The 15,510-nt window shown below is 49.0% G+C and overlaps 1 protein-coding gene across 8 annotated transcripts in view; it reads right to left on the minus strand.

The window, feature by feature from the left end:
- LOC144152321 (solute carrier family 41 member 1-like) overlaps nucleotides 1–15,510 on the minus strand; it is a 43,336-nt gene that overhangs the window by 18,880 nt on the left and 8,946 nt on the right. For all 8 annotated transcript variants that reach the window (XM_077683581.1, XM_077683580.1, XM_077683579.1 and 5 more), the window contains 3 exons: nucleotides 13,981–14,088; nucleotides 5,569–5,640; nucleotides 1,830–2,266 (listed from right to left, as the gene is read on the minus strand). In XM_077683581.1, the coding sequence (XP_077539707.1) occupies nucleotides 1,830–2,266; nucleotides 5,569–5,640; nucleotides 13,981–14,088 (617 nt within the window). The remainder of the gene's footprint in view (nucleotides 1–1,829; nucleotides 2,267–5,568; nucleotides 5,641–13,980; nucleotides 14,089–15,510) is intronic.

Below are 15,510 nucleotides of genomic sequence, written 5' to 3' on the forward strand. Positions count from 1 at the left end.
AGGAGTAACACTCCAATTTGATTCACCGCGCTAATGGGGATTCTAAAAATATATGGGAAATTGTGCCGGGAGTTGCAGGAAATTCTTGTGCGCACCTTATCGTATTTACTCGCGTAATGAACCCACTTTTTTTCCCAGAAAATTCGGCATGAATTTCGGGGGAGGGTTCATTATGCATAAAAAAAATTGCAACAGTTTTAGAGGTTGAAATTTCATACAATAAAGTTGCTAAGAGAAGCACTGTCAGAGCTTTGCCATTTTCATAAAAACACGTAGGTAATTATGTAATCAAATTTCTTTTTTATTCGCAACATGCTAGTGGGTCCCTACTCGCCACGGAGCTGTCCTCCTTAGTACAGTCGCTTGCCGCCTCACATTTGTTGTCGGCCCACAGCGCAGTCTTGCGTGCCATCAAAGCACTCCAAAACTTCTTTTCCGACACTGGGAAACTTCCCTTCTTTGGACCCACAAAACACACGGCGATCCTTGTTCCCCGCCCAAAAACGTCGTTTTCGCCCGTAGCATACACGAAGTGCCGCCCAGCCGCGCTGTTTCCATGTGCATCAACGCATGCTCCACCGCCTTCAGTTTAAATCCGGCTGTGTAGCTTAGCTTATGTACTGGCCCATCATACGGCGCGCACTAGGAGCTCAAAAAAGGTCGGAACACAGCTGAACAACAAAACCGCGAAGTCGCGGAACCTTAAGAGCAGAGGAGTGCGGAGTACGTTTAGTGCGTTGTTCGCACCCCACTAAAACCAGCCTTAGCAACAAAGATCAGGGAAGGAGTGTGGAGAATGTTTTGTGTTTTGTTCGCACGCAGGAACGTTTTATGGCGCAAGCAGGTTTGTTTTGCGTTTAGCAGGTGGCACTCCGCAAGCGCGCAATTTTTAAATTGTGAGCCATGGCATTCGCGCTCATGTCTCTTGCTACTGTTGAGTTTTCTTTTTGTTGGAATGAGTTTTTAGCATTTCTGCACGTACTGTAGCGTGACATCAAGTTACTGTGATCGTCTAAGGAATGGTCTAACCATGCTGAGATAAAAATATACTCCCGCTGCATTTTTTTATTCAAAGTGACAAAAAAGTAAATTCTCAAGAAGACAAGTGGGAAGAGTGTTCATTACGTGAGTAAATATGGCATTCTCCCTTTTACCATAGACAAACACACCGCTGAAAGCTTCAGTTCATACTTCACCAGTATTGGCCCGTCCTCGGTGTCTTGCCATCCAGGCTCTAATTACATGAGTTGACCCATCTGCAACACCATCTTTACTCATGACACTGAGCTAGGCGAGTTGTAATCTACTGTGACAGAATTGATTAACAACAAAATTCCAGGGTTGAAGTCATCAACTGTTCACCAACAGAAGATTCAGAGTTCATCAACAGAAGACTTCAGTTGCATGCTCGGACATGCTCAAAGTCGAGGACCAAAAAGAAAAATGTGCAGCAAAGGCAAACCTGCAGGATGTTTTGAACGCATTTAACACGATTCGGTCATTCTTAAGGGCGCACGACGACTAGCAGTGGACCACTTCTTGTAGTGTGAAAGCTGAGCTTTGAAGCTGCTGCAAGGAAAGGTTCGCAAAGTAATGTAGCAGACCAAGAAATAAATTTTCGGCGTGCGGGCAACTTTTCTGTCATTTACGGGTCATTCTCGCACAAGCAAAGTTCGCGCAAAAGCGAGTTTTTCGGCTTTCCCCGCCGGTTACGTTATTGCGGGACTCGAGTGCATTTCACCTTGTAATCGCCAGACGAAGCGTTGCTAGACACTGTTTTCCATTGCAAGCGAAAGCTGTGTGGCGTACACACACTGGCTTCTGCCCACCTGGAGATGACCATGGCGGAGATGACGGGCGTCCAGCCTGTGCGCAGCACCTGGCGGGTGAGCGGGTTGCCGCAGGCCAGCCAGCCCCACAGGGGCAGCAGCAGGAGGACGCAGCCCAGCACTAGCAGCGGCAGCCAGGGCCCGCCGTGGGAGGCGTGCAGGAGGCCCGCCACCAGGGCCAGCAGGGCCAGGGTGGTGAGGTCGCCCAGGGAGGCCGCGATGGGGGTGGCCACGTTGTCCGGGTCCACGTGGCACTTGCGCGAGCCCAGCACCACGGCCACCATGAGCAGGCCCAGGGCCAGGCTGGCCACGCTGGCCGTCAGCACGCTCGCGGCACCCAGCAGCAGCGCGTGCGCCCACACCAGCTGCCCCGCGGGCACCCAGCCCATGGCCACGGCAAACAGCGCCGCCAGCAGCCCCACCACCGTCGCCTGGCACTGCGGGGGCAGGCACCACAGGGCTCCAACCGCCATCTCTCACCGACCAAACCAAACAGACCACCCGTGCTGAGGCACCCTAGGGGCCCATTTTCGCTGCCTCAGGTTTGCCTCGCTTCAACAGCTCTGCACACACTTACTTTACGTGGAAGCGTCTCTGCCTCCATGTTTGTTCCAGAAAACGCTTCAACAAGTTCCACCCATCCCGTTTCACCTTATTCGTGGTCTCGCAAAGTGTCATACCCATTTCCCTCCATACTGCAGAAAAAAATTCCCTTTCCTAGATGCAGGAATTCCTCCTTTCCCCTGAGGGTCTCTCAACAAATCCCTTGTACTTTTCCCTGCGCGATCCTTTTCCAACTGACTGGTCCTGCACATCAACTTACGATGACATTAAGGCTCAGCCTGTTAAAGCTGTCGCGGATGTTTTGTGCATGCCTTTGCTTCACATTTGTAATCAAGCGTTCACTACTGCCATCTTTCCGAATGCAATGAAAATTGCCAGAGTAGCCGTATTGCATAAAGGTGGTCCAATGGACAATATTAATAACTATATACCCATTTCAGTCCTTCCAATTTTCTCGAAGTTACTAGAATACTTAATAAAGAAAAGGTTAACCAAATTTCTCGATTCGACTGGCGCGATTGTGGATCAACAATTTGGCTTTCAAAAACACCGTTCTTCCGAAATGGCATTGTTAAATATTAAAGAAACGATACTGAATAATTTTGAAAATAAAGAATATACCATTGGACTTTTTCTAGATTTCAGAAAGGTATTTGATTCCATTAAGCATGACATATTGTTTGATAAGCTTTCCTTCTATGGAATGCGAGGTGTCGCCTTGAATTTGCTCCGTAGTTACTTATCCAAACGCTTACAGTTTACCAGCCTCAATGGCTACCGATCGTCGACAAAAGGTATTTCCTGTGGAGTCCCTCAAGGTTCCATTTTGGGCCCGCTGCTGTTTATTTTATACATTAATGACATTGTACATATTCCTTCCACTCCTGTTATTACACACTATGCCGATGATACTAGTGTTTTTTTCTGGTCTGTCTCCGCGTAAGTTAATAACTGGCTCATTGAACTATCAATGTGGGTGACTCTACATAAACTAGAATTAAACGTCAGAAAAACAAAATATGTTATTTTTAAACCCAGAAACAAGCTCGATGATTATGACCCTTAGGCAGAATTTCGGAACACTCCTATCGAACGGGTGCCCGCTTCTAAGTTTCTAGGAATTCTTTTTTATGAAAACCTCAGTTGGACTCTTCATTCTTAGGCCGTACAAGGTACACGTCATTGTGTCACAGTCTGTTGGTTTGCTTTGTAAAATTAGATGTCTGGTTTGTAAAATTACATGTGGCTCATGCGCCAAAGGTACTACGCGCTAGTGCAGTCGCATCTTCATTACGTCTTTTAGTATGGGGAAGCACGACGGCAACTAATTTAAAGACTTCTAGTACTACAAAAAAGACCTCTTTGCATCGCTGCATTGAGAATGTACCTAGTACGCACCACTCTGCCCCGTTATTTTTGCAGCACGGTATTCTTACAATACATCAGTTGTTTGACCTTAAGCTTAGTCTTTATATTCGTAGGGAAATATCAAAGAACTTATTATTTTTAGAACAATTACACCAGTGAATGTGCATTACGATCTTCGGCCGAGTTGTTTTAGGACGCCAATGATCCGAACAAACTATGGTATGCAAAAATTAGCCCACCAAATTCCCACCTATCTAAATAGCATCCACAGTTTTTTGATGCAAAAGCTCCAGGCCTTATAGCCAGTCATGGGCACGTTACCAGGAAAAAGTAACACTGTTACAGTTACTAGTAAAGTACGTTGTTGGGCTGGTCATACTTCAGGGGTGTATAGCGCAAGGAAAGCCGAAGGACAAAGAAGAATGCACGAGGGCAAAGCGCTAACTTGCAACTACTGGTTTATTGAGTGGAGCACTTATTTATAACAACGCAGTACATAAAAACAGGCAACCTATGCGACACAACCCAAAAACAAGGAGAAATAAATTTGATACCCCACCACATAGGTACTCTTATCGCCCCCTTCCCGAGCCACGGGCTTCCCAACAAGCTATCTCCTTGGCAGATAAAGCAATTGATGCTTGACTAATGCATCTGTCTCCAGCTTTGAAAATGTCTAGCGCTTCCACTATTTCCCTGGTGGTTTGGCTCTTGCTTAATTAGCAAAATGTCGCAGTTCGAGAACAAAAGCACGCATCCACAATCGCAACAGTGCTGCCCAATGTGGTCCTGCTTCTGCCGCACGTTATAGTTATGCTCCCTCAATCTGCATTTTATGCAGGTTGCTTGCCACACCATATTGCTCTTGTGTTGCTTGCCACTGCACTGTATGTACTGCTTGCCACACCGAATGGGAAAGGAGCCACAAACTGGTTTCTGAGCTTTACTGGGCACCCTTTCGGTGTTGGGCCTGGGCCAACTGGGTTCGTCTGCTTGCAGAGCCGCGATAGCTTATTTGGGGCGGTAAACAAAACTTTGACCTTTACACGCTTTCCAATCTTTTTATTGTTATGGGATATTCTGTGCCAATACTGTATTGCCACTCTTACTACGTGCTTCGTCAGCGTTTTGCGCATGCCCTTGGTTTTTAGCATCACGTTTCAGCTTTGCAGCCAACCCTTCACCCACTGAAAACCCCGCGGCAGAGAGCCATTCCTCTTGCTTGGTAACACTTTCTTTTATCGTGTGGGCGATTTTGCTAGAGCGTTGCTGAAGCACAGCCGCACAATACCTCTCTTAAGCACCTTCGAATGCGCAGAGGTAGATGGTAACAGGGCCTTCTTAGCACGCGGTTCGTGAAGCCAGCACACGTGGTCCTGGCAGAAACGGATCCTCAGGTCTAGAAATTTTAGGAGGCTGATGCGCCTGCTTCACCTCTCTTCACAAGCAGCACAATTGTGCATGCCGCCTGGACGTGACAGCGTGTGAGCAGCAGCCGGTTGAAGCAGCGTGTGCCAGAAGGCCAACCAACGAAAGCAGAGGAAAAGGAGCTACCATTAAGTGTCGCCACGCTTTCACCTCCAAAGCAAGCCAGCCAACTCCCCAAGGAGCATCTTGCCATAGCTGAAAATTCCTTACAGAGGGACAATTCCCTGTTTTCGTGCGTTTGGAATTCCCTGTGTAAATAAGCAAGGGCTGCAGCAGGTGACATGGTGTCTGCTCAACTGCCAGCGCGTGGAAGCGCTGCGTCCAACATTGTTGGTTCCCCAAAGCGAGCTCCCGGGTGGGCCCAGCAGCGCAGGCGTACCTGCAGCAGGGCGAGGTTCCCCGTGGCCATCCTCCACTGTTCCGCCGCCGTGTCCATCTTGCCCAGGTTGGCCTGCGCTCGGACGAAAGAGGGCCGCTGCTGCACGCACGAGTGTGTGCCCCCGTGCATGCAGGGCTGTGTCCCCAATCTACTGCACCTCTCCCAGCGGGGCCCTCCTGAAGGCAAGGCACACTACCACGGGCTGCAGAGCAGTCCCACCCAACACTGCAGGGGAAACCGAACGAGGGCGCACTGCTTCCCCGTGGCGGGATCGGGCAATCCAGGGGGCTCACCTTCGCCACATTCGTTTGGGTGGAGCAACTTGGGAAAAGGGCGGAACATTTCCCTAGAGCCTGCAACGCACCTAGGGTAGTTAATGTGGTGCCGCACACTACTGCACTCCTCAAGCAGTCTCATGCCGTTGCAATTCGCGTTGTTGACTACCTGTAATTAAACTTCCACACTGCCTACTTGTGAATGGTAGTGCAACAGCTTCAAGCAAGATGCGTCTGACATTAAAAAAAACTGGGTGAATAGGAAGCATTTACACACACTGGTTCATTCTTGCGCCCCATGCACTTATGAACCAACACATGCTTACTTCAGGGAAAAAACAAAACAACAACGAAACAAAACAGCATGCTGACGTTTTGATGAAACTGGCTTAAAAATCGACAGCTGATATCAAATAGATTCAGGGAGAAAGGTGTTCACTACATCGGAAGTAACAGTGGTTGCTCTATTTTTTGTGATATTGCACAATGTAATCGGGGCCTGACGGCATACTGTTGGGTCTAGAAACATGGTTGCAGTGGTTTACTGGTCACTGACCAGAATAAAAAAATATACAAATGACATTTCAGAAGCACTATGGCTCCCTAGTTCCCACTCTGGGGGAGCTGTAGTGCTCCGGAAGAGTCATTGGCACATTTTCGGCCAGAAAACCCCTTCAACGTGCACAATGCACCAAAAATGAAGCCTGCGCTCCTTTATGGCCACTCCAGCCACGTTTGCTCAGCTGTTCTGCAAAGGCAAAGCAAAATGCCAGGCAAAACAGGCACCAGGTCAGGTGGCAAATGCTGCGATCAAACACCCTTCTTTTCTTTTGCATGAATCTCTTCCAGCTCAACTTCATTAGAGTGGGCTGTCCATATTGCTGATCAACAAGCAGGTAGTTCTCATCCTATTAGGTTTGGTAGCCACAGTGAGTAATGGAAAAAATGTCACAGGTCCAATGCTTATCCAGTACCATTTCACCAGAAAACAAATTGCGCCTGCCAAGCTCGCTCAGCTGCACACAGCAGATACCACTGCATATGATATGTTCACTGAGAGTACGATGTGCAGGATCTTGCGGCACGTTCTTTCGCCAGCGCGTTTCTTTTGGCTACGTTTGTTGACGAGCCTCCTGCTTAAAGGAGCCATGGAGAGAAAACACAAGTTTGGTGCATTCAGAAGATTGCCCCATTAGAGCCATGCTGACGCCACTTTCAATGCAAACTTCGCTCAGATAAGCTACATAATTAGGAAAAAAGGGAACGAGCATGTGACCCACTAGCTAATTTCCCGCAACAGAACCTATGATGTCAAGCTAGAATGCTCTGCGATTGGCGGAGGCTGGCAAAAGCAAACGCAAGTTAGGCAGGGCTTACCAGTTTGCATAGTGAGCTATATGCCCGCTCATTCCTTTGATGACACTAAGAACGGTGGAGTAAATGGTTGAAGTTCCAAACAAACACGCAAACATGTACGCCAATGTGTACGAAACTACCGCCGGCCGAGCTGGACATCTCGCCGTCGTGCAGACGAATTTTCGTGTTCGAGGCTCTTCGGGGCACACGAACCTTTCTAGCACGCACAGCCGCGACCTAACTTAGTATCTTAATCCCTTGACAGGAAGTTGGCGCCATATCGCCAACCAGCAAAGGTAAAAATAGAAATGAGGGGAGTAAGAGACAGCAAGCAGCGACGAGATAGTGCCACTCGTCGCAGAAGTTTCAGAATGGTGGTCGTGTTGGCTTGCTGCTGTTGTTACGAGCTCGTTTTCAGTTTACAACCACTGAAAACTTCAGTTTGTTCGAGTACTTTACAATGAAATTTCGTTGCTGCATCTTGAAATGCCTGTGTAGTACAGGCAAATTGTTGAGGGAGTGCGACATCCCCGCCGGTGAAGAGATCTCCTTTCGTGCGCGGCCCAACGACGAACCTTGGCGAAGCCAGTGGCTACGTTTTGTGAACTTTGCAAACGGAGGAGAAAGGGAGCTAAAGGAAGCACGAGTGTGCCCGCTTCATTTCCGACCAAGTGATTACGGCAGGGACCCTTACGCCAGCTCACTCCCGAGACATGCCTTCGCTCGTCGCCAACTTCGTCAAATCGCCATCAAAGCACTCCGAGCTTGGAAAAAAGAAAAATACCGTTTACACCGCGCATTGGCACTTGTATCTTTCTGGTCGGAGCAGATAGCTCACGCGAACGGCTTTCCATCCACGACACCAGGCAACTGGCATAAGCGACACTGCTACTGAAATTGAACTATTATTAACCGTAATAAAACTACGGCACATATGTACCAGTCTGTATTCGTCCGTCGTGACGGGACTGACGAGGCAGAGGTGCGGACGGCTGGGCGTTCGTCTGTTGTGGGTATCGCAGCATGGTCGCTTTCCGGTCCATCCGTGTATACCACAACTCCTGCCGCTCGTGCACTTAGAAGCATTGAGCATTCAAGTGGTGTGAGGTGGTTAAATGCAAGCCCGAGCTCCTCGGCGAGAGCTTTGTTGTCCGGATCAGGCGATTCCATGACTAGGGCTGCGGGTGTACTAGGTTTTGCTAGTACTTTTAAAATGGCCGCTGTCTCGGTTTCGGCAGGAGTTCCGGTTCCTGTTTGATTCCCGCGTGTGGGTGCTATATGGAGTCGACATAGTAAGTATCTGTTTCATGTACCGGCTCGTATGATGCCATTGTTGACGTCATGATATGTACAATTTAGCGGGATACTTAAAAATTTGTTTTAAATTGCCTTATTTCTCAGTGAATAAAGCATCGTTTGCTTCCGGGAAAGTGCTTAGGGTACTATGAAACACCTATTTTTTCGAATAAAACAAACTTTTGTTTTGTCTTCATGGCTCCTTTAAGTCGACTATAACCCACAACCTCGGCATCACACTCACTGCAGCTACTTTTGCAAGAATCACTGTTCATGCTGCCGCTATACTGCCCCAGAAGCTGAAGCCAAACCAAGACTGCGCGGGAAATTTCTGACGCATGCTAAGGTTTTTTCTTATACTCGGGCTGTGTGTCGTAAGCCAAAGGGACAGTTTACCGCGCACCGAGTGTTTCTTCGCGCTTTTCCCTTTTCTTTTGACGCACTACAGTCTACGCCCGTTACAACGGACCCTCTGAATCCGGAAAAAAACGTCCGCTGTAGCCGAAGTATGCAGTATCCGACGGGGGGGGGGGGGGGGGGCTATGAGCTCTACAGTGGGTGCTTTGACCGATATTGCATGCATAGTACATACACTTAGTTCTTTCTACACGCCTGCAGCACCTCTGCACAGTGTTCGCTCGAGGGCAAAGAATCGCGTAAACACCGTTTCCAAAACTTAGCACCGGCACTTCGAAAAGGCCTAGCGCATGTGGTCAAGCATGTATTGTAAAGACGCAAGATGAGCTGAGCAAACAACGCAAGAATATAACTAGGCGCAATTATAAACTAGCTATAAAACATCAGTCGTGCCCATCAGCATTAGCTAGGCTCTTTTAAATCCCCTCACGACGAGGCAGGTTTTCCCGAAACCGTTCGTCAAACAAATCGGATCGCTGCCTGACGTTCCCTCAAGGCAGATTCCACATTTTTAGCGATTTTATTCTGGTCATTGAAACAGATGTAATGAAATAATCTGATGACGGTCAGCTGTAAAATCGAAAGTTAGACCAGTTGGACTGCGCACGGTTACCGGCAGATTGCACACAATGGATGGGGAACAACCCCTACTTGAGGCATTTCTTACCTTTTTCACCGAACGGAACGGGAACGATGCATGCGTGGGAATAATAAAAGCCGAACTTCACTGAACCCGAGTTTTTTATTACATAAAAAAACTGACGAGGGCAGACTCGCCTCCGAGTGCACCACTTCGAGTATTCGATTGCCCTGTTTTCAATCTCACCGGAGTCGCGTTTATCGTCAGCGGCCTTGTTCTTGACAGTACAGCGGACACTGTGCTTAGACAGGCCTGTACTTCTGGCGATGTCAGCCTGTTTTTCCTCGTGTTCAACAGCGTTAATTACGCTTAATTTATCCGACAGTGAAATCAGCTACCCTGCCGCTCATGCCGCTGGTCGCACAAAAAAAAAAGCCACTGGCTTGGCTTGGCTCCGCCAACGACCCGGCTGCCAGCAATGTTGCCAGACATAATAGTTTTCTTGCCAAAATAAACGAAAAAGCACACCGGGCGCCGGCCCCGCGGAAGTCCGCTATAAACGTTCAGTCGAAACAATTTTCGTCTAAAATTTAGTCTGTTGTAGCCGATAGTCTGCTCTAGCCGGGTCCATTGTGAGCGGAGTGGACTCCATTTAAAATGCATGGGAACCAGACAAACCAACAGAAATGGTCTGTTGTAACCGAAAGTCCGTTGTTGCCGGATCCGCTGTAACGAGCGTAGACTGATATGAAACAGTGCGCAAAAACTGCTTCTTCCTGTTCATTTTTTCTCTTCCACGCTGTAGAGCCAAATGTGCTGAATATATTTCTGCTTGATTCTCTCGGGTGCATGCATGCTACCAAATGCTTGGAATGCCATGGAACGCGTCAGCAACAGAGTTAGCAGCTGTCGACAGTTTTTTGCGGACAATAGCCGGATAGGTGTACATTCAGTGGACGCCAGCCAGGTGTGTGCTTTGGCCCGCCCAGCCAACTAACGATCCTGCGTTAAGGGGGCAGTTGGGTCTTTGGTCAAATGGTCAAAAAAAGCGTTTTCTCAAAAATGTCATTTTTGGCCTCCACGGCCATTTTTCTATCAGTCTGTAAATTTCCTCATCAAAAGGCACCATATTTTGTTGTTATTATATTATAATAGCATTTTAAAGTGCACTCTACAGCTCAGTAAGCGCAGAATTCGATGGTGAAACAGCACTTTTCTTGCAATGCAAAGCTAGCATTTCATCCTCAGATATCTCGGCACCCAGAGCAGGTACAACTTTAATTCCTTTTGCTACTGATACCGAAATGTGTGGAGAATACAATGTTGGAAACAAATTTTTCAAATGGAGGCTTTGGAAAATTATTATTGTGTTCAATTGGCACCACCTGCGAGCGATTTCTGGCAGAGCACGGGAGAAGCGAAGTTCCCTGTGTTGTAAAACGACCAAAAATAGTTGAATCAAAAAAGTACTTCCTATGTTGTATTCTTTAGTCATTTGTCTGCCTAGCCATGTGGTAATTGCCATTTTGTATGGAGTGGTTATTTTTTAACTGTGACCCAAAATAATGGCAATTAATCATTAATTAACTCAAAATATAATCAACTTACTAAAGATTTAATGGCAGATTTGAAATCAGCACAAAAAACTCTACAACGCAGTGCAGTTTCATTAAAATTGGTTGGTAAATAAAAAAAATAGCTCTAAGACCAGTCTGCCCCCTTAAAGAAACCTCTTTCTGCCCACTGCTGATCCCACAGAAGGTGCGCACTGTTCCCAGTGTGGGTCGGCGCAAAGACTGAGCACAATGGACCAAGGGAGAGGTGAAATAACAACGATGGCGGGCTGAGAAAATGCGTGTACAGAGGAACAACTGGGGAATAAATGCAGTGCCAGCCGGTGAAGTGGCCCCGGAAAGTATTATTTAAAAAAAGAAACAAGCAATGACTAAATTGGTACATGCAATCGGCACTCATGGGCAGGTCGCTACCAATAAAGCTGGTCGTGGTCAAAGCAAAGCACGGAACGGATCAGGCGGCATATTTGGACCTGTCACAAATCCGTTACAATCCCTGATTGGCCACCTCGCGCATGGCTGGGCCGCCGGCCTTGTTCCCAGGTGCTGTTTCGCGAGTCTGCTACGTGGTGTGCGCCAACGAAAGCTGCTACCCTGACGCAAAGGGACCTTCAGAGCGCTCTCTTCTCTCCTCCTCCTTTTAAGGAGGAGGAATAAAGATGCTCCTTTTAAGAGGTCACATAAGACCGTGCCGTCAGAGCGAGATCTCGCACTGTTGCAACCTCTTTTCGTCTCACCGTGAATTGGGCAACTGTGAGTCTGCGTTGGGTTCATCATGGTATGCTCGGACGCAACAACAAGCACTCCAGCAGCTAGCCGCCTGTCACTGAGACCGGCAATACGGTCCCAACAACCCCCTTAACTCAGGGGCAGATGTACCACACCCACAACGTGCCAAGAGCATGCAGCAGCGTGCAATGGCCGCTGCCACGTCGGTAGCTCACTCAGCAGGGGTCCGCTGAACACAAGCGCTCCTCGGCAGAGGGCCGATGTCAGGCACGCCCGGTGCTCGAACAGAACGCCCCATCCCAGCGCAAACCTCAACAGCCAAGCCTGCCGTCTTCAAAGGGAGACATGAGGAAAAGCTGCGCAGCTTCTCATCTAAAGTGCCATCTTATCTAACACCCAGTGGCAGAGTCGTCGCAGGCTGTTAACGCCCTGCTGTAATGCACAATTTTGTTATGCTGCAGCTCTGTTGTGGGTGGCAAATTGTTCTTTCTGAGGTGGTGAGGGGAATTTAAAAAAAAACTTTTCCTCCGCTGCTTCTGCGCTCCCTTTTCGTAGCCAATAGCCAGGATAACAGACTACCTCTCACTCACGCCAGAGTTACTTAATGAAGGATCTGAAAAACGCCCCATGCATCAAAAAGTGGCCCTACCATTGGTCCACTGTTTTGGATTTTTTAAATGCGGAGCATTTCTTAGGCTCGCCTGGTCCTCCGTCGTTGATGGCGGCGCCGTCAACACTCACACTGCGCATGCGCAACTCTCCTCCTTACACCCACAGCTCCGCGATACTACACTATAAAAAAAGAAATAGTTAGCGGTGCCCGGTTTCAATCCCACGACTCTCTGGCTGCAACGGGAGGTACGCGGTGCTCTTCCCACTACGCTACAAATCTGGGACAGGAGCAAGTGCTACGAACGCGCCTTATGTCCTTGACTCATTCAAACTACGTCAAGAAGCTACTGATACAACGAAGGCACGCGAAGCTGAATGTCAATGGAAACGACGAACTGAAAACTTTAGAGGGGGAGGCTGAATTTCCCGTGGGAAAGCTGTGGCGGGAAGCGCCACGCGCCTTGCAGCTCAACCAGCCCCGTCCGCAGCGCCTCTGATGCTGATTGTGGCAGGATGCCCCTAGGGATTGGCCAACCAAAGAATCCATCACGAGATAGGTTCGCGTTCAACCACCGTCGTCATCTTCCCATAGGGGAACCGCCGAAGAAGAAGAAGAACGAGAAGACAAAGCTGCAAAGAGGAGGGCGTGTACATTGCTCTCAGCCGGTGCACCAATGTCAACAACCTTTACCTCACCAAAGCTGACGGAGACTATCGATTCTACCAGAGAGACCACATCGACAAGAACATGATGGACGAGTTTCGGCGCCTCGAGAACCACCGCCTATTCACCGTAACACAACAGTACTTGCGTGCCTTTGCCACCGGTGTGGACCCGGACGCGGAATCCCCTCTGGCGCTAGTAAAAACCAGATCACTCAACATAACGGCAACACATGGGAACCACATGGAACCGCCACGATGCTTCGCATCCTCACCAGGGTTCCCCACGGGAAGATGATGTAAGTTTTTTTCTGTACAGTGGCACCATCTGCTGGTGGCAAAATAAACTGCACAATGTGCTTCCCCACTTCACAACCTAGGCAGAAAATGGTATTTGGGTGCTTACGTAAATTTGTTGTGCCAAAGGAGCCCAATACGCTCAACCATGCAAGCATTTTACATGCACTTCAAGCAAGAGTAGTAAAAAGATGCAACCGTGTGGTCAGTGAGATGCGTCGTCGCTGGCGCATTGCCGTCTGCTGCGTCATCTGCGGTCTTTCGGTGGCAAAAAAAAAGGAGTTAAAGATTCGCTTCTACGGCTCTATGCAAGCTTGAAAGGATTATTTAGAGCCACTCGATCAGCTACTGGATTAGTTTTGGCATACAGTGTGCTGTAGGCCGAGCGACAAAACTGCAAATTTAGCGCTTCAGGTTGGAGCTACTATGTTGTGCCCACACAAGTGCCCATTGGTCAAGGCAGTTGCACAGACGCAAAAACAATCGCAGCAGCATAAAAACTGCACTTATAAAAGCAATGAAAAACTTGTGAAAGTGCGAACATAAAGATTAAAACAAAGTTTAAGTTTCAACGGCCTCCAGTTGGCAGCGGAGGCCCACGGCTGCAGCCCACCTGGGTGGAGAGGCGGGAGGCGAGCGTCATCTCCAGGTTGCCCTTGAGTCCCAGCAGCGCAGGCACCAGGATGAACAGCTCCGACACCCGCTGGAACACCTTCCAGTGCTGCAGCACGGGGGGACAGGGACCGATGATGGGCAAGCACTCCTCCTCCTCACGTCATGCCCCGCTCCACTGCAAATGCCCAAGCTGCCTCGGCACCCGATGAGGTGCACGCGTGGAGAATGCGCACGTCTGGCCGAGCATTGTCGCGCGCGTGAGCACACTTGTTGCCCATTGTTTTGCCAGGCTGATATTCTGTGCAGGCACAAAGACAGGTTTACTAGAGAGTTGTGAGAATCATTCCATACCAGGAAACGGGCGAGTGACTGCGTTAGTGAATCGCGTCTTGTCTTACACGAGAAAGAATGCACGTTTTTGGAATGGTCCTGGCGATAAGTTGCTCCAGTGGCAAGAAGGGCGTGATGTCAACTGTGGAGTGTTTCGGTATCATTGGCCGATGTGGGCACGTGGTGTGGGGCAGGGAGCTTATGTGTATGCATATGTAGTTTACATCCTTCCATTAAAATGAGTTGATAGCCAGTGCCTGTCCCGTTCACTTATTTCTTTGTGTCCCTGTTTCACGCTGTCCCCCAAGATGCAAGTGCACCAACTCGCCACCTTGCAACAGATTAGGTGTGCTGGGCTGTCAGGCAAACTGCTGGCCAGAAACGGTGCTCACAGCCCCATAGACCAGCCTAGAGCTTACTTTTCGCAGTGGAAAATGTGAAATGCTGCAAATCTCGATGCTAGAGGAAAAGAAGAAAAGCGGACGAGGACAAGAAAACAGATACACCACGGGGCCCCCCTACTATCAACTAGTTTTTATTGGAAAGACACTTTTCGCCCCCCCCATTGCCCACGTGTTGCAGCCATGCGAAGAAATGCCATCTTCTTACCTTTATGTTTCGCTCGGACAACACATGACTCAAACAGTGGCACGCAGCTGCAGTCGTGGCAGTGGACAGACAAAAGACCATCCCTGTGGTTGCCAATGTTTCGTCTGTGCTCCCTCAGGCGGTCGTTAAGACATCGGCCACTCTGCCCGGTACATTGCTCTCCGCACAACAGTGGACCTTCCTGTACCACCCCTACCGTGCACTGTACCAAGGGCGTCCCATGCTGTCTTTCACATACTACAGGCATTTCGCGGTAGAGGTTAGTCATTTTGCTAGGGGCAGACAGAACTACTACTGTTGATTGATTGTAGGGTTTAACGCACCGACGCAACGCAGGCGATGAGGCGCGCCGTAGTGGAGGGCTCCGGATTAATTTTGACCACCTGGGGATCTTTAACGTGCGCCGAAATCTCATATACACGGCCGTTTTGGCTTTTCGCCTCCATCAGAAAAGCGGCCGCCGCGGCCAGGAAACGAACCCGCGACCTCGTGCTCAGCAGCGCAACGCCTTGGCCACTGAGCCACCGCGGCGGGTCAGAACTACTACTACATTTATTCGACTGATTTCTTGTCCTTGTCCGCATGCGCC

Source organism: Haemaphysalis longicornis, unplaced genomic scaffold (genome assembly GCF_048455015.1).
Source record: "Haemaphysalis longicornis isolate Haplotype H1 unplaced genomic scaffold, Haemaphysalis longicornis Haplotype H1 scaffold_9, whole genome shotgun sequence".
In the NCBI taxonomy this organism is placed as follows: domain Eukaryota; kingdom Metazoa; phylum Arthropoda; class Arachnida; order Ixodida; family Ixodidae; genus Haemaphysalis; species Haemaphysalis longicornis.